The 26,259-nt window shown below is 41.6% G+C and overlaps 1 protein-coding gene and 1 pseudogene across 10 annotated transcripts in view; one reads left to right on the top strand and one right to left on the bottom strand.

Annotated features, from left to right (window-relative positions):
• The window catches only part of TBC1D1 (TBC1 domain family member 1), a 248,220-nt gene that overhangs the window by 116,261 nt on the left and 105,700 nt on the right, over window positions 1-26,259 (top strand). For all 10 annotated transcript variants that reach the window (XM_055246311.2, XM_055246309.2, XM_055246310.2 and 7 more), the window contains 5 exons: window positions 8,258-8,722; window positions 12,168-12,257; window positions 14,306-14,410; window positions 15,199-15,331; window positions 21,351-21,442. In XM_055246311.2, coding sequence (XP_055102286.1) covers window positions 8,258-8,722; window positions 12,168-12,257; window positions 14,306-14,410; window positions 15,199-15,331; window positions 21,351-21,442 — 885 coding nt within the window. The remainder of the gene's footprint in view (window positions 1-8,257; window positions 8,723-12,167; window positions 12,258-14,305; window positions 14,411-15,198; window positions 15,332-21,350; window positions 21,443-26,259) is intronic.
• LOC129464877 (small ribosomal subunit protein mS33-like) lies at window positions 631-1,110 on the bottom strand (annotated as a pseudogene).

Here is a 26,259-nt window from a genome sequence, read left to right on the forward strand (position 1 = left end):
TTTATGGAGAAAATAGTAGAATCAGTTTAGAATCCCAGGAGGCTTTGGTGACTTTTTTTTTTTTTAAATGTATTCATTTCATTAGAGAATTAGGTAAACCTTACATTACACAGCCAAGGCCAAAATAATTTTGCACAGTTAAAGTGTGTTCAAGAAACCAGTCACCATTTAACTGGATTAGACTTCAACAAGGAGATAATAACCTCCAAATAACCTTCATTTAGGAAGATGACATTCCTCCAATATGTGGAAAGACATTAGATGCATTTTCTTCTCTCTGCCACAGAGGAAGAAATTTTCCCTCTTGAGGGACCAACACTTTTTTTTTTTTTTTTGAGACAGAGTCTTGCTTTGTCACCCAGGCTGGAGTGCAGTGGTACAATCTCGACTCACTGCAACCTCTGCCTCCGTGTTCAAGCGATTCTCCTGCCTCAGCCTCCCGAGTAGCTGGGACTACAGGCATGTGCCACCATGCCTGGCTAATTTTTTTGTATTTTTAGTAGAAATGGGGTTTCACCATGTTAGCCAGGATGGGCTCAATCTCCTGACCTTGTGATCCGCCCACCTTGGCCTCCCAAAGTGCTGGGATTACAGGCATGAGCCACTGCGCCCGGCCCAACACTATTTCTCTTATGCTGCTCTTTTCCCCTCTCCTTTCTTTGGTTTCCCCTTTCCACGAAGCTTCTTTAGTCATCTTTGCTCATCCTTAAAATCCTGATACTCATCTCTGTAGAATCCAAGAAACCAGAGTGTTCCCATGAGTGTGGAGTAAGTGTTGTCATCTGGATACCCAGTCATAAGTCTCCTCCTTCTTGGCTAAGGGTCACCACTTTCATAGACTTGGAATCAGTCGGCCTGGCGACTTCACCAAATAGCCGAGCACTGAGACGAGACATGTGCAGGGCATATTCTGAAAGAGAAGACATTTCTTGAGTGGCAAGGAACTGGAGTCCCTGGACTTGACTTTCCTCACCCACACCTGGTGACTGGTTTTATTTTAAGAAGGGTGGGGTTTGGTAAATGTTTGGCATCCTATCTGCTTTTACTTTTTATTTATTTTATTTTATTAATTTATTAATTTATTATTATTATTTTTTGAGACGGAGTCTTGCTTTGTCGCCCAGGCTGGAGTGCAGTGGTGAGATCTCAACTCACTGCAACCTTTGCCTCCTGGGTTCAAGCAATTCTCCTGTCTCAGCCTCCCAAGTAGCTAGGACTGCAGGCGCCTGCCACCACGCCTGGTTAATTTTTGTATTTTTAGTAGAGACAGGGTTTCACCTTGTTGGTCAGGCTGGTCTTGAACTCCTGACCTCAGGTGATCCACCCACCTCAGCCTCCCAAAGTGCTGGGATTACAGGCGCGAACCACTACTCCCTGTCCCTATCTGCTTTTAATAACTTATTTGAAATGCACCCTGTACTGAGATTTTGCGTTTCTCTATCCTCTTAACCTCCTTAGTACTTCTGTAGCACTTGCTTTCCACCTTGTCTAGTCATTTATGTGCTTCTTTATTCCCTCTGTCTAGACAGATTCAGTCTTTTTTGTCTTCACCAGTTTGTTCATCTCTGCAGTAAGCATGGTAGGGATCTGTGCAGTTTGGCTGCCCTTCTTGCTGTTCACAGTTTGCCAAGGGCCTCCATAATGAAATGGATTTGGGTAGGACGGTGCTGTGGGTGGCATGCGGAGGAGGCCTTCCTGTGAAGCACTGCCTTCCCTGGGATGTGACAAAGTACAGCTGATGAAGCCAGGCTTCTGGACTCTGGCTGCCCATTAGAACAGCCAGGGTAGGGCACTTTGAAAACTGTGGGAGTGAGGGCCCCACCTCCAGACAAGCTGCTTCATTTAGGTAGGTGGACACAGACATCAGGGCTTGAAAATACTGGCCATTCCCATGTGCAGCCGCATTTGAGTTGAGAATCAGTGCTTTCAGTGAAGGGGCTGGACTTTGAGGACTTACATTCTCATCCAGATTGAATATTCAGTGATTCCATGAAGTCTATCTATATTTATGCTGGCCACCCAACATTTTAAGTTTTGAAAACTATTTTAGAAAACCTACAAAATAATTTCGTATCCTTACAGTGTGATCTTCCTTTTTCTTTCTCACCTCCTCCCACCCTCTTTTAGCTCCTACAGCCATTCGATTACTTCTGTTGTGGTTTCATAGTTTTAAATGTTTGTAGAAAGGTGTTGGTCAGTCGGAAGGTTGTAGTGAACCTTTTAAACAATTATTTTGGAGTATAAACTGTGTTTTGTGTTTGCATAAACGATCTCTATGGGGTTTAAAATCTACTAACAGCTTATCCAATTTGCCATTTCAGAACTAGGGAAGCTGAATAATGCTACTTCTGTTTTACATGGGATGAAAGATCAAGACCCAAAGGACAGAAAGATAAGGCAGAGGGGACGAAAAAGGGGCCCCTGTGTCAGGGGCTAACAGTCATTAACACTTCACCTATGCCCAGATGCCTCCTCAGCCAGCTAACAGGGACACCTGATCTCTCCTTGGGAAGATGTACCACATTAATCTGATCTGTTGTCTAATTGTAAGCACGAAGCAGGCATTGAGGCATTAGATCACCACAGTGGGAAGCAAAAGAGCCAAGACAGACCTCTGCACAGGAGCGGCCTTCTGTGCCTTCGCCTGTGTTTGTGTTCTGGCACCTGTCACCTTATATTGGAAATCACCTATGTGTGAGCCTCCTAAAGTCAGAGGGAATCATGTCTCACTCATTGTAGGAGGCATATTCAAATCTTCATGATTGAACCTAGTCCTGTCAGGCTGAGCTGCTGCATAATATGAATGTTTACCTGTGTCCTATCTAGATAGTGTCTGATGGTATTTTCTGTTTAAATGATTTAAGTAATAGGCACTCATATTTTCTCAAGTGTTTTGCATGAAATTTAAGGCATGTAAGATAGAGTGAGGAAATACTTGGTTTAATTTAGTTTTTATCCCCTTCCTTTTTACCTTATGATAAACAAATACAAATAACTACTTGTCAATAAAAACAAACCACAAATCTCTTCTTTCTGGACAATGATTACATAGCATATTTTTTTTTGTGTGAAGTGCTCATTTGAACTCCTTACAATGAGAAAGCATTTCATCTAAGGGAAAAAACACAATGTGTCCGGCCATATTTTTGAAGTCTTAGAATATGTTACTATCATATAACGGGAAAAATGCTAGAATGTTAAATACACGGTGCTTCAGATTTATTTAATATTTGTTTCTTACTAGTTGACAGAAAAACAAAACACCAAATGTAAAGTAAAATGACTTTTTATTCTAAATACTATTTCAGGAGCTCTTTCCTAAATCCTTTTGCATAAAATTATACTTGCAGTGTATTTATAATCCTTTATAATCCCTAAATCCTTAAAAAGCAAGTTGACCCAAATGTTTAAGTAAGGACTTTATTTACAGAACTGAATATTTCTAATTCTCTTGGGATGTCATTATCTGGCTACATATGAGACAGTATTCACTTATGCATGCTTCAGAAACTTCATACGTTACTGTGTGTTTGTTAGTATGTGAACAAAGAAACTTGTTTTGGTTGTGAGCAACATGCAGATTTACTTTCAAAACGGAGTTTTAGTATAAACTCAAGTTGGCAGAAGAAGAGTTTAGTATAAACTCAAGTTGTATCTAAATAAGGCCTGTTTCTTCATTAAAAGAAAATTAAAACCGAGCCCCACACCCTTATTGAATCTGTCCCAATAAGATGCTTTTTGGGTTCTTGTTTGTGCTATAGTTGGTTTTGATTTACTTTGTCTGCAAACAGAAATGACGTAGATACTACTGCTCCAACAAAACTAAAAAAAGATTTTCACTAAAAGTACCCAGATCATATCAGTGGGAATAAATCCACTGGCCTCAGTGTATTTTCCCTAAAAGGATCTGTGTTTTTGCAGTAAATATTGTAATTGGAAGTATATGTTCTTTTAGACTAAATAAAGTTGTACTTGAGGACATTTTTCAGTTAGGCATGTTTATTTTGGGGGATTAGTATTGTCTTCCCCCTTATTTATTTTTACTTATCTGTATGAGCCAAAGCTCTAGCCAGCTCTCTGAGCCCTTAGCCTGTTGTAAGTTGCTGACTCCTTTTCTTGGGCGCCTCTAACCTCATCCTTGCCTCCCATCTTCTCTGCCTGCGATTCCTTAGTTTCTCTACACCTGAAATGTTGGGGTATCCCAGGGGCCTGTCTTCGCACTCCCTTCCTTTACTTTCCCTCCCGGATGTGAGCTGCTCATGTCTAGTCTAGAGCCCCTGTCTTGGACTCCAGGCCCGCTTACCCAGCTAGATGCCTTTACTTTCAAGTCCTCCTGGTCTTACTCAACATAGACAAAAGCAGAACTCATTGCACTGTCTCCCCAAACCTTCTCCACTCTGCACTCCCTCTGTGAGCTAATGGCACAGTCATCCACACAGAAGCCTAAGCCAGAGCCCTGGGTACCACACCCCATCTTCAATATCCTCAGCCCCCTATCCAGGTCACCACCAAATCCTGTTGGTCCTATCTTCCAGAATCTTTCATTCAGCCTTTCTCTCAACCTTCCTCTCAGCCTTCAGTGCTTAGTTCTCAGTTCAGGCTCTCAAAATGCCCCATCTCAATTACTGTAAAGGATTCTAACTAAACCTCCTCCTCCGGGCAGGGACTCACTTACATTCATCTCATATTTCTGAATCCCTGGCTCTGGCATCTAGAGATGCCTAGAAAAATGTATAGAAATAAAATGAAGTAAAGGACTCAAGTCCTCCATGCAAATAGGTGAGTCCAGGACAGAGTTATAAGGATAAAGAATTCAGGATTTTATCACGAGTGGACATTATGCCTTCATTTTTTAGAAAATAGTGCCTCAGAGCCTGGGTGCGGTGGCTCACGCCTGTAATTCTACCACTTTGGGAGGCCGAGATGGGTGGATCACCTGAGGTCAGGAGTTCAAGACCAGCCTGACCAACATGGAGAAACCCCATCTCTACCGAAAAAATACAAAATTAGCCGGGTGTGGTGGTGCACGTCTGTAATCCCAGCTACTCGGGAGGCTGAGGCAGGAGAATTGCTTGAACCTGGGGGCAGAGGTTGCAGTGAGCTAAGATCGCCCCATTGCACTCCAGCCTGGGCAGCAAGAGCAAAACTCCATCTCAAAAAAAAAAAAAGAAAAAGAAAAAATGAAAAAACAGTGCCCCAGGTCCGTTCTGGTAGAGGGTTTTATAAACTTACACATAGATAGAACCCATTTTTTATTTAGTCTTTTAGTATACTTGACCAACTTAAAGTAATGTTTAAATGGCATTAGGCTTTTTAACTATTTGCAATTTGTTGTTGAAACTATATTTGGCAATATGCCCTTTGCCTTTAAATGTTCTGAAATTGTTAACCTCAATTATCTCCTTTATATCTGTATTACGCATAACTTCTTGGTGCTTCTAAATGACGGGGCACACCTTATCCTGAGCATGAGAATCTTGAGCTCAATTATGCGTGAATACTAAAACTTACCAGAGCAAGGAGAGACAGACTTTGGTCTTTGACTAAAGTGTGTCTTTTTAAGATTCTGAGTAAAGGATAGGAGAGATTGGTCCTTGGAAAAAAACTACCACAGCCTCGATCGTGACCAAGTTATGATGTATTCTTCAGTTTCTTCTGACCCTGGGAATCCAGTCAAGTGATCTACTTTGTGTCGTCTTTTTGTTTGTACCATTTACTACTGAGTCACCAATAAATTCATGTGACTTCACACATTTTCTCTCTCCTTTGATATATAATGAAAGACATCACTGCTCAGTTCAGATGCAGCAGAAGACACAGCATGTAGAAACGTCAGGTATTTTAATAAGCCTCAGAGGACTGAATAAGCTTTGAATTGGGAAGAGTCACATGACTTGATAAAATAATCTTACACACTTGCTTAGAAGAGTGGCAAGGTTCTTGTATAAATTGATTATTTTTGTTTGACAAATGTTCTTTACAGAAATCACTTTTACCAGGAAAATCTTATAAACTCCTTTTTGGAGAGTAACTATGGCTTTTTTGTTGTTGTTGTTTTGTTTTTTTGTTTTGAGACAGGGTCTTAGTCACCCAGGCTGGAGTGCAGTGGTACTGTCTTGGCTCACTGCAACCTCCATCTCCTGGGCTCCGGCAATCCTCCTGCCTCAGGAGTAGCGGGGACTGCAGGCACACACCACCTCGGCTGGCTCATTTTTGTATTTTGTATAGAGACGAGGTCTCGCCATTTTGCCCAGGCTGGTCTTGAACTCCTCAGCTCAAGCTATCTGCCTGCCTCGGCCTCCCAAAGTGCTGGGATTACAGATGCCCAGTCTAACTGTGGCTAAGTTTTTACCAGGCTTCTGTTGTGAACCATTGGCAAAGATGTGAATGAAACCTAGACTTCATACTCTCTTCTCTCTGTCCTGTCTTCTTTTTATAATTGACCAACAGTTTTCAGGCCTCTGCATGATGTATGATTATTTGGCAGTATAAAAGTGGGCTATAACCAAGCAGGTGCTCAGTGCAGACAGATGCTTGACCTGTTGAAATTTTGGCTATTTTATTTTATTTTTTTGAGACAGAGTCTTGCGCTGTCACTCAGGCTGGAGTGCAATGGTGCAATCTCAGCTCACTGCAACCTCCGCCTCCCAGGTTCAAGCAATTCTCCTGCCTCAGCTTCCCAAGTAGCTGGGATTACAGGGACCCGCCACCACAGCTAATTTTTTGTATTTTTAGTAGAGACGGGGTTTCACTATGTTGCCTAGGCTGGTCTCAAACTCCTGACCTCGTGATCTGCCCGCCTTGGCCTCCCAAAGTGCTGGGATTACAGGCATGAGCCACCGCACCTGGCTGAAATTTTGGCTTTTAAAATCATTTAGGTCTCATCGGGAATCAATTATTTAAAATATAAAACTTTCCCAAAGATCTTTTGACTCTTTGTATGATAAAATACCTTGAAAGAATAGATCATAATCTTTATGACAGAGAGATCTTTAAGGTGTATTTGATATGAAATCACAAAGAGAAAAATCTTTCGAGTCATTGGTTTTGGGAATTATGTCGTGAACACTGAATACCAAGGATACTTTTAAAATGTAAAACCACCTCCTTTACTGTATGTGTTGATCTTTGACCTGAATTGGAAGGGGGATTTTTAAAATTTGTCTATAATGTTGTTAAAAAGACATTGGGCCTGTGGGTATTGGGCCTTAAATTGAATTTTCCTTATATAGAAAAATGGAAAAAATTGGTTTAGGTGTTAGGTCATAACAAAAAGTAGGCCCTTTTGAAGATTAAATTTATGCTTGCCTTGGCCTTGTTTAAATCCATGCCTGGCCACAAATATTAGCGTTGTGGCTGTCCATCATCTGAGCAATTGCACAGCTGTTTCATTCACTGCCGTGCGGATTCATCTTTACGTCTATGCTGCTTTGAAGAACCTTCTCAGAGGTTAATGATGAGGGGATGTAGCAGTAGGGACAACACCGTGGCAGATGAGATCTTCTATTACATTCTTTTAATCATGATTTTCAACATTAGAAACCAAAAGCTTTATAGTCTCCATGTGAAGAAGCCCTGGTGAGCCTATTTGCTGTGATAATATTAGTCATGGGTTACTCACTCTTTGATTAAAACCTCCTAGCTTTGTTGACGTGCCAGTCACTATTCACCTGCTAGGAAATACAGGACTGAGTTGTCATGGAAGGAAATAATGGTGCTGGGATTTGAATAATAATTTATGAGTTAATTTCAGAGCCTTTGTCTTCTTCATCCCACCATTTATTAAAGAAGACTTTCCAAAGTATACTGCCATGAGATCTAGAATAATTGAGTCATGTTTTGTGAACCACGTTGGAGACAGACTTCTCTGGGAGGTGACAGCTTCTCCAGAGGGGGCCTTTAGCTTTGGAGTGGGACCAGCCTGGGCTTGAATCCAAGGCCTGCTAGGTTGGGCTGTGTGTGTTCCCGGGCTGGGCTGGTGGTTTAACCTTGCAGGGTGCTGTGCGCATGCAAATCCTCTAGCGCAGCCCTTGGTATGTAAGAGGTGCTTCATAAGTGTCGTCCCCCTTCTCTTTTCTGTGGAAGCTGTGTGTTCACCTCCCATGGGAAGACATTCCTAGTCCCCTCCCGTGGGCTCCTCCTCCAGTGCTCCGCAGTGGAGTAGCCAGCGGGGCGTCCCGAAGGAGCTTGGTGCATTCATTCCGTGAATGCCAGCCACACTGCATGTTCCAAATAACATTCCTCCCTCTCTCCGCAGGTGCCTGAGATCATCAGCTCCATCCGTCAGGCGGGGAAGATTGCCCGGCAGGAGGAGCTGCACTGCCCGTCCGAGTTCGACGACACGTTTTCCAAGAAGTTCGAGGTGCTCTTCTGCGGCCGCGTGACGGTGGCGCACAAGAAGGCTCCCCCGGCCCTGATCGACCAGTGCATCCAGAAGTTCAATCACGTCAGCGGCAGCCGGGGGTCTGAGAGTCCCCGCCCCGCCCCGCCCCATGCCGCGCCCACAGGGAGCCAGGAGCCTGGGCGCAGGCCCATGCGCAAGTCCTTCTCCCAGCCCGGCCTGCGCTCGCTGGCCTTTAGGAAGGAGCTGCAGGATGGGGGCCTCCGAAGCAGCGGCTTCTTCAGCTCCTTCGAGGAGAGCGACATTGAGAACCACCTCATTAGCGGACACAATATTGTGCAGCCCACAGATATCGAGGAAAATCGAACTATGCTCTTCACGGTAAAATATCACCAGGCTTGTGCACAGCCCCAGTCTGCCATACGCGTTCAAGAGAAAATCTGGTTTATGGAGCGAAGATTCTTAGTCAATTGCTTTTGATTTATGTGTGAATCCATATATTTTCATTATGGATTCATTATTCATGTTGATAATTCATTATTATCAACAATTCTATTCTTAGGATAAGATCCTTCCTTTAGCTGTAAGCCTTTACAGTCATCAGGGAGGAACATGCCCATGTGTAATTTTTATCTCACCCCATAATTATAAAGACACCTTTTCAGTGTGGAAAGAACAGTGAAAACGTGGAAATGAGGCCAGCAGAGAGATTTTAAAAATATATATGAATTTCAGATGATATATTTCAACAGAATCTTTTAGTTGGAAAACACCCTCTCTACTATTAATATTTTTATTTATGAAACATTTACCCTTTGTTAATCAGGAAGAGTGGCTTTGTGAGTGACATTATATTTGAAATTTATACCCAAACTGAAACGTTAATTTAGCCAATTGCTTGCTTGCTTGCTTTTTTTTTTTTTTTTTTTTTTTTTGAAAAAAAGTGTTAAATTGACAGCCAAATGCTAGAAAAGGACTGGACATGGGGGGCTATCCCAGGTGGGTGGGGCTCCTGGTTCCATGCTGATCTGGGCTCTTCTGAATGGGTGTGCCCTCCCTGGGAGTCCCCTGGGTCTGAACAGATGAGATGTGGAGCTGTCCCAGCAGCGAGCCCGTCTCTGACAGTGGAGGAGCTAGTTTTTTCCTTGGCCTCCTCATTGGCTTAATGCTGACTGATGTTCTGTAGAGAAAAAAATTACCTTAAATGTAAAGTCTCCTTTTTTTTTTGTCTAAGTCACAGCACAAGTGAGATGGCCAGGGGGATAAAAAACCAGCTACCTAGGTTAGTGCAGTGTGGATGTGTGCAGGTTTAAAACCAGGGGGGTGCACCCAAGGGTAAATAGGGCTGATGTTTTCATCTTTTGACCGTTGATCTAGTGTACCGAAAAGAGTAGTCAGATTTGTGCTTTAATTTGTGATCTGTATCTTTTAAAAACAACTTCCTTGGTGGCATTGAGAAAGCTGCTCCCTGCATTTATTTATAAGTACTGACTGTTTGACTGCTGTGCTAACGTCCCTTGCCACATGCTGGAAATGCAGCCATGAACAAGACAAGTATGTTCTCTGCCCACATGGAATTTAGATTCCAGTAAGGGAGACAGGCAACTGAGTGCACAAATAATTATCTAATTATAATTGTGGTAAATGCCGTGGAGGAGAAGTACAGCCTGCCTGAGAGCATTTCCCAGGGTAATCAGGAAAGGCTTCTTTGAGAAAGTGATTTTCACCTAACACAAGGTTTCATTGTGGCCACCTGGGAAGGTCTTCTGGGCTCACAGAGCAGCAGATGAGAAGGCCCTAAAGGCAGGGATGCTGCCTGGTGCCTGAAGAATCCCAGAGGCCTGAGTGCCTCCTTTGCTCAGCATTCTTCCCTCGGGTTGTCACGGTCTTACCTCCTCTTGCTTCCTTTAGGTCTCTGCTGAAATGCTGACATGGAGGAATAATCGTATCAGTAAGGCCAATAGCAGCCTCATATCCTGCTTTTTTGCTTTGTTTTTCTCCATAGCACTTTTACTATTTGATACAATTACAAATGAACAAGTAAAAGATTTTATGTCCCACATGCCCCCAAGAAGATAGGCTTCAAGAGGGCATGGATTTTCATTTCTCTGTTCACTGCTGTCATTGGTAGTGCCTAGAGCACAGCTGTTGGGTGAGAAATAAGTCCAGATTTCCACACTGAAGACAAGGAAGGATGGTGTGTAGAGATGGGGCTGGGACTGGAGGCAGCCCCATGAAAGTTGTTTTCATTAGGCACAACTTTATGGGTCTTGGTCAGGGTTTTGTTTTTTATCCTGAAAGGAGTGGGCAGTCACTGCATGCTTTAAAACACAGTGTGAAATATCTTTGGCTACAAAGCCAGGATACTTGGGGGAGGGCAAGAGTAGGATGGGGAGGGGAGTGAAGCTGTTGTAGTAGTCCAGGTGAGAGATAGTGGGGTTGTGGTAAGTGCAGTGGGACTGGAAGGGACAGACATGCAGAAAGTCAAATTAATGGGATGTACAATCCTTTGGATGCCATGGAGAAGGAGAGGGATCTCAGGAGCCCCACCCAACTTTACATTCTGACTTGCTCTTTACAACCCAGCCACAGCCAAATAATAATGCCTTGGAGCCTCTCACCTTCTGAGATTTTCAAAGGTTATTTTTAAAAATAAGTAAGGACTATCTTCGTTATGTAGGTAAAGACAGTGACTTCTAAAGAGACTAAACATACTCCAAGTAGATACTTATTCGTTGTTTACAAATAAGGAGGATATTGTGTTGGCTCCTACTCTAGAGAGAGACACAGTCTAATTTAGAAAGATGTTGCATGTTAAAAATGAATTAGTTTTTCATCATCCTTGGTCTCCACGGAAGGACAAGAGTAAAGGCTACCTGCCACTCTCTGTTGGCTGAAATACAGTTCAGAAACAGTTAAGTGTGCAAAAACGATTCAGAGTGCAAAGTCCTTGCCCCAAACAGAATGCACGTTTCCTGGGCCCCCTCATTGAGAGTATAATTCCCCTCGCCTTACACCCCAGTTTCCAACAAGCTTGTGTATCTGATTTGTATTTTACATCAAAGCGTAAAGAGTTTAGAGGAAGAGATGGGTCTGGGAGTTAGAGTGGCAGCATCAGGATGTGACCACTGACTTCTTGGTCCTGAGGAGAAACTAAAGCTGTAGAAACCAACACACACTGAAACCCAAGAAGCTTAGCGCTCCGGAGACGAGGAGTCTAAAAGGCAGCCTTTCACAGCCTGCAGGGGCATGTGCACACAGAGCAGGATGGGTATTGCAACACAGCAGTCTCCTATAATGCATGTCTATTAGCATGTCCCAAGGCAGTAAGAGGATTGTAATTGATGCTCATACTCTAAATTGAAAAGGTCCGGTCACTAGTGTATGTGAATGCCTCACATGTTATCATAATGTGATAATGTACAATAATCATAATGGTAGATTATTTTAACAATAATTTTAAAAGACTTGTCAGTAAAAATCATTCAAAAGTATCTTGGAAGCTTTGAAAGTTCTGTTTTCTGGAAGGTTCACTTATGCGGAGACCTCAGTTTTGAGGGGATGTGTGGATCTTGAGGCCTATTGCTAACTTTTGGGTATCCGGTTCTTTCATCTCAAGGAAGATGGCTGTCTTATCTAGGTGAAGGCACTAATAGATGTCTCTTATGACCTGAAATCCAGAGGATAAGAGGGAACCTTTGAAATTATTTCTACGATGATAGAGTCAGAATTTTATAGGAGTTTGTCCCTTTTATTCTTTATTTTTATAGGTCATGAAATGAGACAGTTTGAAAAGCTAGATTTTTTTGTTTGTTTGTCTTTTAAGATTGGCCAGTCTGAAGTTTACCTCATCAGTCCTGACACCAAAAAAATAGCATTGGAGAAAAATTTTAAGGAGATATCCTTTTGCTCTCAGGTAAATGGAGATGGGTTTTTTAATTCAATTGCAATGGAATTTTTAAATGAATTTCTATAATATTTATCATGTAACAGAAATGCTAAAGGTTACAAGGTGTATGTTTTCTAAGTACTGTACTTGATCTGTGTTTCGCTTTTCTTTCTCCTTTGCTTTGGTATGTTAAGGTAAATTATGAATATAATTTTGAAACTAAGAAATTTGCTCTTAGCAACAGTAATGGACAAAATAGATCTACTTTTAATTTTCTCAGTTATTGGTAGTAATAGTCCACAGTCATAACTTCCAGATGCACGTGTGTGTCTTTGTGCATATTACACATATATATTTACACATTTCACACAAATGTATCTTTTTATTAGATATATTTCTACTTTACAAAAATTTATAACTTTTTTGGGTACCAATTGTCAGTATTCTCCCTTCAAATATAGATAGTGCTTATCTTTGAGAATGTTCTACTCAGAGTACAGTGTCTACTTGAAAACTTTTTTCTTGATAATCTTCCAGGTGTTTCATAGAGAGATTTTGGAAGAAACTATCAATTAAGATTAGCTATGCCAGTTTTACTCAGGATCTTCCTAACAAATACGAGATCACTTAAGGTTACGTTTGCTTATTTTTTTTTTTAACTCTGGATTTTTCATTTTCGTAATTGATAAAATATGAAAATGTCAATGTTGATTTATAATGTGATCTACTTAAATATTCAAAAGGGACTTTTCTGCAAAATGTGAAAAAAAAGAATGTTATTTATAGATTGAATAGGGAACCATTTCCAAAAAAAAAGCTTTGCTAAATCATATTTCCTTAAGTTGTAGCCTCTAGCTTATGCTTAACTTGCTACTGGAGAAGATTAATTGAGATGGCAAAGCATGTCAATGATTGCTCATTTTTTGGAAAATATTTGGCCTGAAAGTGAGATTACCCATAGAGTTTTTAATCCTGATTTGCTGCTATTTCTGTTGAAATATTAATGTTAAATGTTTACATTTTTGTGTGATAACTTTATAATTTCCTAAAGAGTGTGGTTTATAAGTTTATATGATTACTGAACATTAAGCTATCAGCACTCACATCTCTGCATGCTGGTGCTTTCAGAATACATTGATGTATTAATATTTATTTCAGACGTTTTATCTGTATTAAGGTGCCTCTGATAGCTGATGATTTTAAAACACGTTTACATATTAATATTTATTAAAAATAGCTCTTATGATACTATGGTAGAGCCTTAGCCTAATATGTTTAAAAGCTCCTCTACTCTGTGTGCATATATATATATAATTTTTGACTCTTTCTTTATTCCAGTTCACTTCAGTATTTACCTACTTATTTTAGGAACACAAATATATTTTAAATATTTTTTTAACCTTTGGGTGTGTTTGTGCATAGTTGTGTTTCTTCATGAATCTCTGGTCTGCCTTTGATTTTTTGAGTGGTTTTTATTCTTTAATACCTATGTCTCAAACAAAACAACAAATACTAAAATGGGCACTAAAACTTGAATTTTCAGATCTTATTTCTCTTATTGTTGTGGGGGTAATCAAAGGAACATTCTAGTAAACCAACTTTATTTGAGATGTTTTTAGACTTTTTGAAATTTTAAAATATCAGAGAAAATAGTAATTTTCTAGTGTTCTTTAAAGTTGTGCTGTGTAGGCCAGGCGCAGTGGCTCACGCCTGTAATCCCAGCACTTTGGGAGGCTGAGGCGGGTGGATTATCTGAGGTCAGGAGTTTGAGACCAACATGGTGAAACACTGTATCTACTAAAAGTACAAAAATTAGCTGGGTGTGGTGGTGCACGCCTGTAATCCCAGCTACTCAAGAGGCTGAGGCATGAGAATCACTTGAACCCTGGAGGCAGAGGTTGCAGTGAGCTGAGATTGCACCATTGTACTCCAGCCTGGGCAACAAGAGTGAAACTCCATCTCAGAAAAATAATAAAAAGTAAAATAAAATTGTGCTGTGTAAATCTTGAGGTGCATTTCTGATGATGGTGCGTCTTCTGGATACAACTGAACATCTCGTTCTCTCCCTTCAACAGGGCATCAGACACGTGGACCACTTTGGGTTTATCTGCCGAGAGTCTTCCGGAGGTGGTGGCTTTCATTTTGTCTGTTACGTGTTTCAGTGCACAAATGAGGCTCTGGTGAGAGAGGACAAGCAATTCTTACCTTGGAACCTTCTTTACAAGCAATTTTAGCTCCACTGATTTTTCTGTCCTTAGGAAAACCAGATAGTCATTGACATATCATTATTTGTCTTTAGTTATTTACTTTTGACTATTTAGTAAGCAGCTAATACACATCTGAAGCTTAATTTGTCTTTTTTCTCAGTAGTTTGTATTTTTAGTTTTTACTGTATCAGTCTGTTCTCACACTGCTAATAAAGACATACCTGACACTGGATAATTTATAAAGGAAAGAAGTTTAATGGACTCATAGTTCCACATGGCCAGCAAGGCCTCACAATCATGGTGGAAGGTGAAGGAGGAGCAAAGGCACATCTTACATGGCAGCAGGCAGGGCAGCGTGTGCAGGGGAACTGCCCTTTGTAAAACCATCAGATCTCGTGAGATTTATTCACTATCATAGAACAGCACAGGAAAGACCCACCCCCATGATTCAGTTACCTCCCACTGGGTCCCTCCCATGACACATGTAAATTATGGGAGCTACAATTCAAAATGAGATTTGGGTGGGGACACAGCCAAACCATATCATTTACTTTACCTGCTTTAAGAGCTTTGAGCATACTTGTATTATTTTCAGACTGTAATCCTAGCTGTTATTCCAATTATTATCTGTCAACCTGTGAAGAGTAGTACAGAAAACTCTTAAAGCTTAAAAAGTCGTTTCCAAAGATTGTCTGACATCTCAGCCCAGCTAATTTCAAATTGACTTTTTGGTGACTACAACTTCTCTTCTCTTTGATTAGGTTGACGAAATTATGATGACCCTGAAACAGGCCTTCACAGTGGCTGCAGTGCAGCAGACGGCTAAGGCACCAGCCCAGCTGTGCGAGGGCTGCCCCCTGCAGGGCCTGCACAAACTCTGTGAGAGGATAGAGGGTGAGTAGGGGACCCTTTCCAGCGTGAACACAGTGGGAGTTAAAAGTCTCAGGAGAACTTTAGATGACACACATCTGTTGGAAGATTCTGCCTAACAGAGGCTTGTATTAGTCACAGGGATTGTAGGTGGACTTTCAGCGTGCAGTGGGTGTCTTCTGTGTGTCAGGAATTGTGCCGGATGCTGGTGATACAAAGATAAGAACCCAGAGCCCCCTGCTGCCACCTCCCTCCAAGGTATTCTGAGGGTGGAGGAGGAGTTAGGAAAACAGGTTACCAAACCAGTTGCCTAGTGTTTAGCAAGGTTGTGTGAGTGGTCAGTCATACTGGCCACTGCAGAGATATCTAGAAAGATAAGAACTAAGGAACTTGTACCGGTTTCTCCATTACCAGGTCATTAGTAACCTCTGCTAGTACAGTTTGGATGGAGAGGAGGTAGCAGAAAACAGGTTGCAGTTGAGGAGCAAATGGGAAGAAATAAAGGTGACTATTAGTATTGACCAGTATTTCTAGAAACCTGGCTTAGGGAGAAACTGTAATAAATGTTACGATTTGTAGCTAACGTGTATTGAATAAGATCTGCCAGGAAGTGTATTAAGTGCTTTCTATTATCTATTTAATCCTCACCACATTTGTGGGAGGAAAAGGGACTATTTATTTTGCACATATTGCAGATAAGTAAATTGAGGATTAGAGACGTCTAGGAATAAACTAGTGTGTCATGAGCCCATGATTCACCCCAGGCGGTAAAGCCCTGTTACCTGCCACCAAACATTTCCAGGAGAAGGCCATACTGGGGGAAGACCTGGGGATTGTAGCTAACTTTGTCTTTTTCAGAATTGGAGAGGTTTGAGTGAATTCAGAGCCCAAGGGGCCAGAGGGGCCAAATGAATCCAAATGGAATGGTGGGGATTCTTCTTGAACAAGAGTGGGGAGTCCACCTGAGGCAGGAAGTGAGAGTTTCTGGGACTGCAGGGAGGGGCCAGGGGAGAGGACAGAACCAGGTGACAGTGAAAGGGAGTGGTGATATGTTTATCTGAGGGCATCTGGAAGGTGAAGGAGTTTTCACCACTCTGTTCTTGATTTTGTGTTTTCGTTCTGTTTATGGGAGGATTTCTAAAAAATTTTTTGTGACTTGTGGAGGTCACATGATTTAAACAACCCATGCTATTGTGAAAAGAAAACAAAAATTTGATCATTTCTCATGTTTGTAGAATGTTTATTATACACCTGTAATCCCAGCACTTGGGGAGGCTGAGGCAGGCAGATCACTTCAGGCCAAGAGTTCGAGACCAGCCTGGGCAACATGGTGAAACCCTGTCTCTACTAAATACAAAAATTAGCTGGGTGTGGTGGTGTGTGCCTGTAATTCCAGCTACTCGGGAGGCTGAGGCAGGAAAATCGTTTGAGCCCGGGAGATGGAGGTTGCAGTGAGCTGAGATTGTGCCACTGTACTCCAGCCTGGGCAACAGAGCGAGATGTCTCAAAAAAAAAAGGAATATTTATTATAAGCTATAAGTTTGTAAAGAAAACATTGCTATTTAGATCCAATTTTCCTTTTTAAAAAAATTATAGTAAAAAATGTAACACAAAATTTACCATCATAACCTTTTTGTAAGCATGCCCTTCATTGGCATTAAGTCCATTCACATTGTTGTACAATCCTCACCACCAGCATCTCCAGAACGTTTTCATCTTCCAAAACTGAAACTCGTTAAATGCCAACTCCGCTCCTTCTCAGCCTCTGGCAACATCCGTTCTGTTTCTAGGTAACTTCATACAAGCAAAGTCATAAAATATTTATCTTCTTGTTTCTAGTTTATTTCACTTAGCATAATGTTTTCCAGATTCACGTGTATTGTAGCGTTGTCTGAATTTCATTCCTTGTTAAGGCTGAATGGTATTCCATTCCCAAAGTGTGTCCACATTTTGTTCATCCATTTACTCGTCCATGGACATTTGGGTTCCTTCCCCCTTTTGACTATTGTACGAATAATGCTGCTATGAATGCTGACGTGCAAATATCTGTTGAAGTTCCTGCTTTCAGTTCTTTTGGTTATATATCCAGAAATGAAATTGCTAGGGTATGTGGTAATTTTATGTTTAATTTTTTTGAGGAACTGTTGTATTGTACCACAGTGGCCACACCATTTTACAATCCCACTGGCAGTGGGTAAGGACCCCAGTTCCTTTACGTCCTCGCAAGATTTGCTACTTTCTGTTTTTGTTTTGTTTTTGATGAAAGCCATCCAGATAGATGTGAAGTGGTATCTGGTTTCCCTTTTTAAATGAGATAAATTAACAATTGACATCTTAAGGTCTGGGAAGGGTCATTTGTAGCATTACAGTGCTCTTTAAAATGAAGAAACATGATTAATATATTTAAATGTGTTTTCCACGTTGTTACTATTTGCTGACATTATGCGAAATATATCTGGGAACAAGAAAATGTTTGCTTTAACTGGAGTTCCCAACTGAGAGGATCACTAACCCTTTCCTTAGTGGTTGTCAAGATAAGGTAAATGATGACAGAAATGCCCCTTAAGAGCTTATTAAAAAGCCAGCAATGACTTTGGCCTTGAAGATAAAGCAGATCACGATCTGCAGGAACTGGAATGCTTCCAGAGCTCCCCTTGATAAATCTTTCTTTGGTCTGGCTTAGTTTTGAGAAAGTTACAGCTGAAAAGTTTGATCAGGGTAGGGATTTTGCTGCCGTCGTTTTGGAATTAATCATTTGATCCATCTTTCACCTGATAAAATCCAACCAAGGCACAAAACTCTACTAACATGAGAACATTCTTAAATAGTGCAATTAGAAGTCTGGTGGGGGTATGTTTTACCTACATGATGGAACTCATTTCTAAAAGTGTAGAAGAAGTGCATTATTAGTAGAAGAAGTGCTAGTTATTACATAAACAGTTTTAGGGTTCCTTGCTTTTTGTTATTGTATTCCTAGTAAGTAGAATGAAATGGCTTATTAAAACTCATTGTATGTTGGTGTAAAAGTAGTTCTAGCAGGAAGTTATATGGTCTGATCAAGAACTCTGTAGAACTGTGGAGAGGATTAGTGATGTGGCCACACAAAGAAAGACTTAAAAGACTGTGTTTTCTTAATCAGTAATTGTAGTCAAGTCATCCCCCAGAATCTGTAAGAGAATCAATAACGCTATTGATATTGATTAGCTGCACTCTGCTCTAACATGCAACACATCAGAAGTACAGCTCTACCCAGTTCTGTATTTGAACCATATACAACTCAGTGGTATTTATATAGTATTTTGCTTATTTTAAAAGAGAAGCATTCATTAAGAAAACTAGTTGAACTGAGATTTTCTTTTGCTCTCAGAGCAAATTTTCCTTCAGTAAAACACAGTCATACATCACCGCTCCCTCTAACAAGGGCCGTTTCTGCACTGCCAGGGAGGCGGCCTCACTGACCAGAGGAGCCGGGAGGGGTTGTAGTTTGGAAACTCCCTTGATGCTGGTTACCTTTTCTGCTTTGGTCCTTGCTTCCCATTCGCCTCCATAAGCCGATTTGGCATCACCTGGGCCTCTCTGAGGAGATGCGTTCAATGTGGAACTGAAGGGTGCTTTCAGTGGGTGTACAGAAACCACCCAGGAGGTGCTAGCTGTGTGAGAATCCCTGAGGGAGGAGCTCGGACCTAGGCGGGCCGGCTATTTAGAGATGGGGCGGGAAGGACCTCATGAGTTAGGCATCCTGCGGACAGGGTGAAACTGCCCAGAGGATTGCTTCACAGCTGCCGAAGCGAAGAATAGGCGGCATTTCGTGATTTCGCCTGAGATTGGCAGAGTGTTGAGTTAGTCTAACTCTTCGTAAGCCTTGGGGTTTATTCTCTACATCTGAATGTTTCATGAAACAATATCATTTTTCCAAAATATGATACTTCGGCTGTCAGAGTTGTCCTCCATATGTGGGGGGGATTTTTAGTGCATGATGACTTAGTGCTTATTTGATTCATAAATCTTAACCCTGTTTCGCTTCAGCATTTAAATAGTTGATACAGTACAGCCTTGTCTGTTTCCCTGGCTTCATGTGACCTGACAGCTTGCTGAAAGAGTGACTGCATTGCACTTTGACAAAGGCGCCATCCTTCCTGCACTTTAACGCACCTCTGAGCTTGCCCTTGTATTGCAGACACCTGAGTGTCAGGGGACTTGGCTCTGCTAGTCAGGGCAGTGGAGCAGTTAAGGGTTTGGTTGCTGGAGGCAACTTACTTAGCTGATGACCTTGGACAAAATACTTGACTTTGATGTGCCTCAGTTTCTTCAGGTGGGCATTGGGATTACTTAAAAAAAAAAAAGGCCCATTTCTAATATTCATTTTAGGGTGAAGTGAATAATGCACATAAAGTGTTAAGTGAAGTGGCATAGTAGCAGTCACTTAAATATTATTTGAATGGTGGCCTCAGGGTTTTCCTGGGTTAAAAAAAGGGAAAAAGAATGTCTTTCTGGAAGCAGAGATGGCTGCGACAGTGTGATAGGGGCAGCCACCTCTGCCACAGTCCCAGCCTGCTTAGAGGTTGTGGGCCCTGCCTCAGCTGCCGTGGGAGGGAAGGAGCCGTGGCTTTGGGCAGGCTTGGCTGCCGATTGGCCTCCTGGCCTTTACAAGTCACCTGGCTTCTCTGGGCATCAGCAAACCCATCTGTAAAATGAAGGCATGGTTTCCAAGTCCCTACAGCCGAGTCCCTGGCTCAGCGGATTTCCCTCCTGGCCATCCGTAGTGATGTAGGTGCCTCGCACACTGTTCTTCAGCCCAGAGCCTTGGCCAAGCCTCTGCCTCAGGGCCACCCTGAGGATGAGAAGAGAGTGCCAGGTGGGTGAGGTGAGAGCTGCCCTTGGAAGAAAAATAACCCATGCGTTTTTTTTTCTTTTCATGGCAGTTGGGTCAGCATATCCTTTCATTATCAACCTTCTCCTCACGTGTGACATTTATCTCTGGACACCAAGTAAAGAGTGCAGGCTGTAAGCCGTATTTGTGTGGGGAAGGAACTTCTTGAAATATCAGGTTCTAAAGGGTACTAAAATTATGTAATGACTTTATTTGTATAACTTTTCCTCAAAACTCTTTGTAACATTAATTAAATGTAATGTTAATTAAGTTATTAATAAGCATGTGGTGGTATAAGAAAAATTGTTAGCCACATGCATCAGTTTTCTGTGATGGGAACCTGGTATGCAAGAGAAATGTGGGTCAGTTTTCCAACAGAATAGGAGTTGTCTTCTCCTAAGAAAAAGTTGTCAGGTTTACATATCAACACAAGAATTTATCATTTTCTGAGGAGAAGGTTCTGATTATGTGAGGTGTTTTAACATGGAGAAAGTAATATGGAGCCGCACAAACCTGAGGTAGAGTCCAAATTATTGGTCTGTGGAATGATGTAAGCTCTCTGGGTCTTAGTTTTCCTGTCTGTAAACTGGGGATAATAGCATCCTCTTCATCAGATTGTTTTGAGAATTAAATGGTGCAAGCTTAATGCCTATTATACAGTGTCCAGCACATCAGAGCTCAGTTAGAAGATGATGACAAAGATAACAGTGACACTATTATTGATGAAAATTTCCACGCCAAGCACAGTGGCTCATGCCTGTAATCCCAGCACTTCAGGAGGCTGAGGTGGGCGTATTGCTTGAGCTCAAGAGTTCGAGACCAGCCCGGGCAACATGGCGAAACCTTGTCTCTACTAAAAATACAAAAATTAGCTGGGCATGGTGGCATGCACCTGTAGTCCCAGGTGCTGGGGAGGCTGAAGTGGGAGGATTGCTTGACCCTGGGAGGTTGAGGCTCACATAATCAGTGAGCCGTGATTGCACCACTGGAATCCAGCCTGGGTGACAGAGTGGGATTCCATGTCAAAAAATAAATAAATTTTTTTTTTTTTTCATAAAACCTTGAAAGTTTGAAGTGGAAAAGAATGTGAAGGGGATGTGTGTGGAGGAGGTTAACTCCCTATCTCACAACTTTATTAGAGTTTTCTCATGCCTCTCTTTTTTCTCTTAATAGGAATGAATTCTTCCAAAACAAAACTAGAACTGCAAAAGCACCTGACGACATTAACCAATCAGGAGCAGGCGACTATTTTTGAAGAGGTTCAGGTACAGTACAGTTGCTAATTTCTAGAAGGAAAGAAAAGGCAGGCAGCTTACCTGGGAAATGCTGTGCGTACAAAATAGCAAACCAGTGTTGTCCCAGCCTGGAGGAAGGTGCCTTGAGTTCGTCTTGGTTTCAGGGGTGTCCAATCTTTTGGTTTCCCTGGGCCACATTGGAAGAAGAAGGGTTGTCCCGGACCACACATAAAAGACACGATAGCTGATGAGCTAAAAAAAAAAAAAAATTGCAAAAAAAAATATCTCATAATGGTTTTTGTTTGTTTTTTTGACAGAGACTTGCTCTGTTTCCCAGGCTGGAGTGCAGTGGTGCAATCTGGGCTCACTGCAGTCTCCGCCTCCCAGGTTCAAGTGATTCTTCTACCTCAGCTTCCTGAGTAGCTGGGATTACAGGAGCGTGCCACCACACCTGGCTAATTTTTGTATTTTTAGTAGAGACAGGCTTTCACCATGTTGGTCAGGCTGTTCTCGAACTCCTGACCTCATGATCCGCTCGCCTTGGCGTCCCAAAGTGCTGGGATTACAGGCGTGAGCCAGTGCGCCCAGCCCAAAATCTCATAATGCTTTAAGAAAGTTTATGAATTTGTGTTGGGCTACATTCAGAGCCACCCTGGGCCACATGTTGGACTGCTTGGCTTAAGCTTTTACAGTCTCATAGAGTGTCCAGGTCAGAATTGCAGATTCCCATCAGGCCTTAGCTTAGATAGTAAAACTAAATGAAACAGGCAAGCCTCTTCCTTAAACAAATGTTAGAATAAGAGAGAGGAAATTATAAAATGGAAAGCACCTCAGGCTGGGAGACAGAAGGTCTGGCCTCTGGTCCACATGCACTCATCTGTTCCCTGGGAAACCTCTGCCCGCCCCTTCCCGCTTAGGATTTCAGCCGTAAGTGTGGGAGTCGAATGAGACAACGTTTGGTACATGAACTTGAACAGAATTCCTTCTTCCCCCCCCCACACCTTTTTTTTTTCATTTTTGAAAATAAATTTAGGTCATGCTGTCTACTTGGAACCCGATAATATATCAAACCTACAAAAACAAAACAAAATTCAAGCTCATCAGCTTTCTGCAGTAAACTTGGAAGCTAGCTCTTGCCCTTGTATTTAGATGCAATGTATCTCGGGGAGACCATGCTGTGTGTGCTGGCATGCCTGTAGCCTGTTCATTATGAATCTTTAATGAGGTCATCCAAAATTTCATGTCTGCTTTAGCCGAGGGGCATTTTCGATGATTCCCTGGCACTTTTTTAGGGAGGGAAGCATATCAAAGAATAAATATCTCCTTTTGAGGGGCAGGCAGCAGGATCTACAAATAGAGGATCCATTAAACAAAACAAGACAGCTAGCAACTGGGTGGGTTTAAGTGCTTTTCCTTCCTCACTGGGAAAAGACTATACTAGGATCCACGATCTGCTTTCTGTTAGTGTAAAAAAATGAAAGGATTTTCTCTCTCTCTCTTTTTTGTTTTTTGAGACAGAGTCTCGCTGTGTTGCCCAGATCAGGAGTGCAACGGTGTGATCTTGGCTAACTGCAACCTCTGCTTCCTGGGTTCAAGCGATCCTCCTGCCTCAGCCTCCCAAGTAGCTGAGATTTCAGGCGCCTGCCACCACCACACTCTGCTAATTTTTGTATTTTTAGTAGAGACGGGTTTCACCATATTGGCCAGGCTGGTCTCTAACTCTTGACCTTGTGATCCGCCCGCCTCAGCCTCCCAAAGTGCTGGGATTACAGGCGTGAGCCACCACGCCTGGCCGTCTTTCTCATTTTAATCACATATTAGAGGCCTTGTCTTATTCCCTTGTTCTCCTTCTACAGTAGAATTGTCATATGCTTTAGGAAGAGAGCATAGAAAGATGTTTTTTCATGTCTCAAATAGCCTAGAGGGTAATTTTCACAATTTTCACTTGTCTTTGCATTTTCTTGTTTTCTTCTGAATCAACTTGAGACATGCTACTTTGTTTTTTCTTGAAAGGTCTTTAGAGTTCTAAGTACACAATACTCTTAGAAAATATAATGTGATTTGCATTTGGAATTCAAAAATGGACAATATGCTTCTGATTGTAAATGCATTTACAATTCAAGCTGGGGCCTTTTTCATCTAATGCTGGCCCACTTACTGCTCTAGAGCTGTCCAGTCACTTTAAGAAACCATCTTTCTAGCAAGAATAGAAGAGGAACTTCCCTTTCATAATGTGGGTTTTCTTTTTTGTCTAGACAGCACCACGTAGCTCTCCCTAAAACAGTGTGATGAATCAGTATAGGTAATACACAAAATACTCTTCTGCAGCAATGAGATGTTCCTAATGGATATGATTCCAAGATTCTCTTTGACTCATGCAGGCTTTTAGACACTGAGTACATCATGGTAAAGACACTTTAGAACAGAATAGATTATGACTAAGGTTTGCTTTAGAAAAAGAGCATTCAGTTAATATCCTGAGGCCCCTGTGTGTTGTTCTAGAGGTCTCTGTAATTGTTAAGCTGCTCCAAACACCAAAGGGAAGTTGTACTGTTCACCAACTTTGAAAAGCCAGCTCTTGCCTTGTCTTCCATCACTGTGAGTGTGGCTGTTCCTTGAGTGATACAGATTTGCGCATGGATCTTTTATTCTAGAGGCTTGTTAGATGGTCTTGTTGAATTATGTCCTCAATGACCATTCTTGGTTTTATAAAACAGTTTATAAACCAAGTCACTGGTTTCATTTTAGACAGCAGTGCCGGCTAATGTGCTCGAAAATCATACATTTCAAAAAGGTTGTAAGGAAAAGGGTGGCTTTGCAGTTTCCTGAGTCTCCTTATAAATAGAATGGTAAATATTTTCCTTTGTTCAGTCTTTCCTGGAGGGGAATTTGTTTCTGAAAAAGTTCTCCACGTGCAAATTTTCATAAGGGAAATGTAATTACTGTTGAAATTAATGGTACACGATTACTTAGTTATTAAAACATACCATATTTAAGGATCATGTAAATGAATATTAAATCAAAAAATGGAACTCTAACAGCTATAAAGAAATCACTAGTAACTGTGCAAACGATGCTGGAGGTTATTTCTGCTGTAAACAAGCTAATTTTGAGCACTCTGAGAACTTGGTGCCAGATGGGCATGTGGGCATACCACACTGCAAAGCCGTCTTTTTATTTATGAGCTTTTTGAAATGTTCCGTTTTCAAACATATCTAGCTGGGCATATGTGAGGATGACCCCATGATGCTCTGTTACTGGGTGAATATACTAAATCCAAATTGATCATCTCAGGATAAGAATTGCTGTGAAGCCAAGGTGGGGCTAGTAAATAAAATATCTCCAAGTCTACTTCTCCTAATCTATATGAGTGTGTTTCAGGGAATGACTTAATTAAATACTGACTAGATAAATCAAGTAGATTTATATTCAGTAGACATTGATAATTCATTAAGTAACATGACTTCACAAGTTAAAGGTTAATGGTCAGAAGAGACTCTTTTTACTTTCTGAAGAATATATATCGGCTTAGTTGGATTTTCCATGGTTTTAAAATGATTTCTTACAAAATGCGATTATAATTTTTTTAAAGCTATTAGACTATAGTGTCCAAGTGAGTGCTGTCTTTTTAAGTAGTTCCCTTAGGAGACCATGGGCTTTCTCAACATTCTGGGATGCATTAATCAGTGTTGGAAATTGATTGATTGATTTATTAATTTTTTTTAAGAGAAAGGGTCTCACTATGTTACCCAGGCTGGAGCGCAGTGGTTATTCTAGGGTGTGATCAGAGCATATTTCAGTTGCAAACTCATGGGCTCAAGCAATCGTCCTACATCAGCTTCCCGAGTAGCTGAGACTGCAGGTACATGCCACCTTGCCCAACTGGCAGTTTATTTCTGAATTGCCTTTATGACAATTTATAAGCCTCTTATAGGTTAAGAAACATGTAACTGATTTAGTTTTGTTACTTTTAACAGGCAATTAATTATTTTATAGTATTCTTTTATAAATTGAAGTATAACATACATATAGAAAAGCACACAAATCAATGACGTATAATTCAGTGAATTTTTATAAGGTAAATATAACTGTGCAGCCAGTGCCAAGATTAAGAAATGGAGCATTTCTGGCCAGGCGTGGTGGCTCATGCCTGTAATTCCAGCACTTTGGGAGGCCAAGGCGGGCGGATCATCCGAGGTCAGGAGTTCAAGACCAGCCTGGTCAACATGGCGAAACCTTGTCTCTACGGCAAATACAAAAATTAGCCAGGCATGGTGTTGCGCACCTGTAGTCTCAGCTACTTGGGAGGCTGAGGCATGAGAATCGCTTGAACTTGGGAGGCAGAGGTTGCAGTGAGCCAGGATTGTGCCACTGCACTCCAGCCTGGGGGATAGAGCGAGACTCTGTCTCCCAAAAAAAAAGAGAAAGAAATGGGGCATTTCCATTGCCTCATAGTCCTGTTTTGTGTCTGCCTCCAGGTAACCATCATCCTGACTTCTGACATCATAGTTTAATTTTGAACAAGCAAGTAATTTTTGATGGCAAAGTGATGTTACCCAATTTGATTCCCCATTATTTTCCTACACTTGTCTCTCTGACTAATGAATGTTCATAAAGTTAAATCCCCTTTAAGAAATAATGATTTGGCTGGGAGCGGTGGCTCATGCCTGTAATCCCAGCACTTTGGGAGGCAGAGGTGGGGTGGATCACAAGGTCAGGAGATCGAGACCATCCTGGCTAACACGGTGAAACCCTGTCTCTACTAAAAATACAAAAAATTAGCCGGGTGTGGTGGCGGGCGCCTGTAGTCCCAGCTACTAGGGAGGCTGAGGCAGGACAATAGCGTG

Source organism: Symphalangus syndactylus, chromosome 16 (genome assembly GCF_028878055.3).
Source record: "Symphalangus syndactylus isolate Jambi chromosome 16, NHGRI_mSymSyn1-v2.1_pri, whole genome shotgun sequence".
Taxonomy (NCBI): Eukaryota; Metazoa; Chordata; class Mammalia; order Primates; family Hylobatidae; genus Symphalangus; species Symphalangus syndactylus.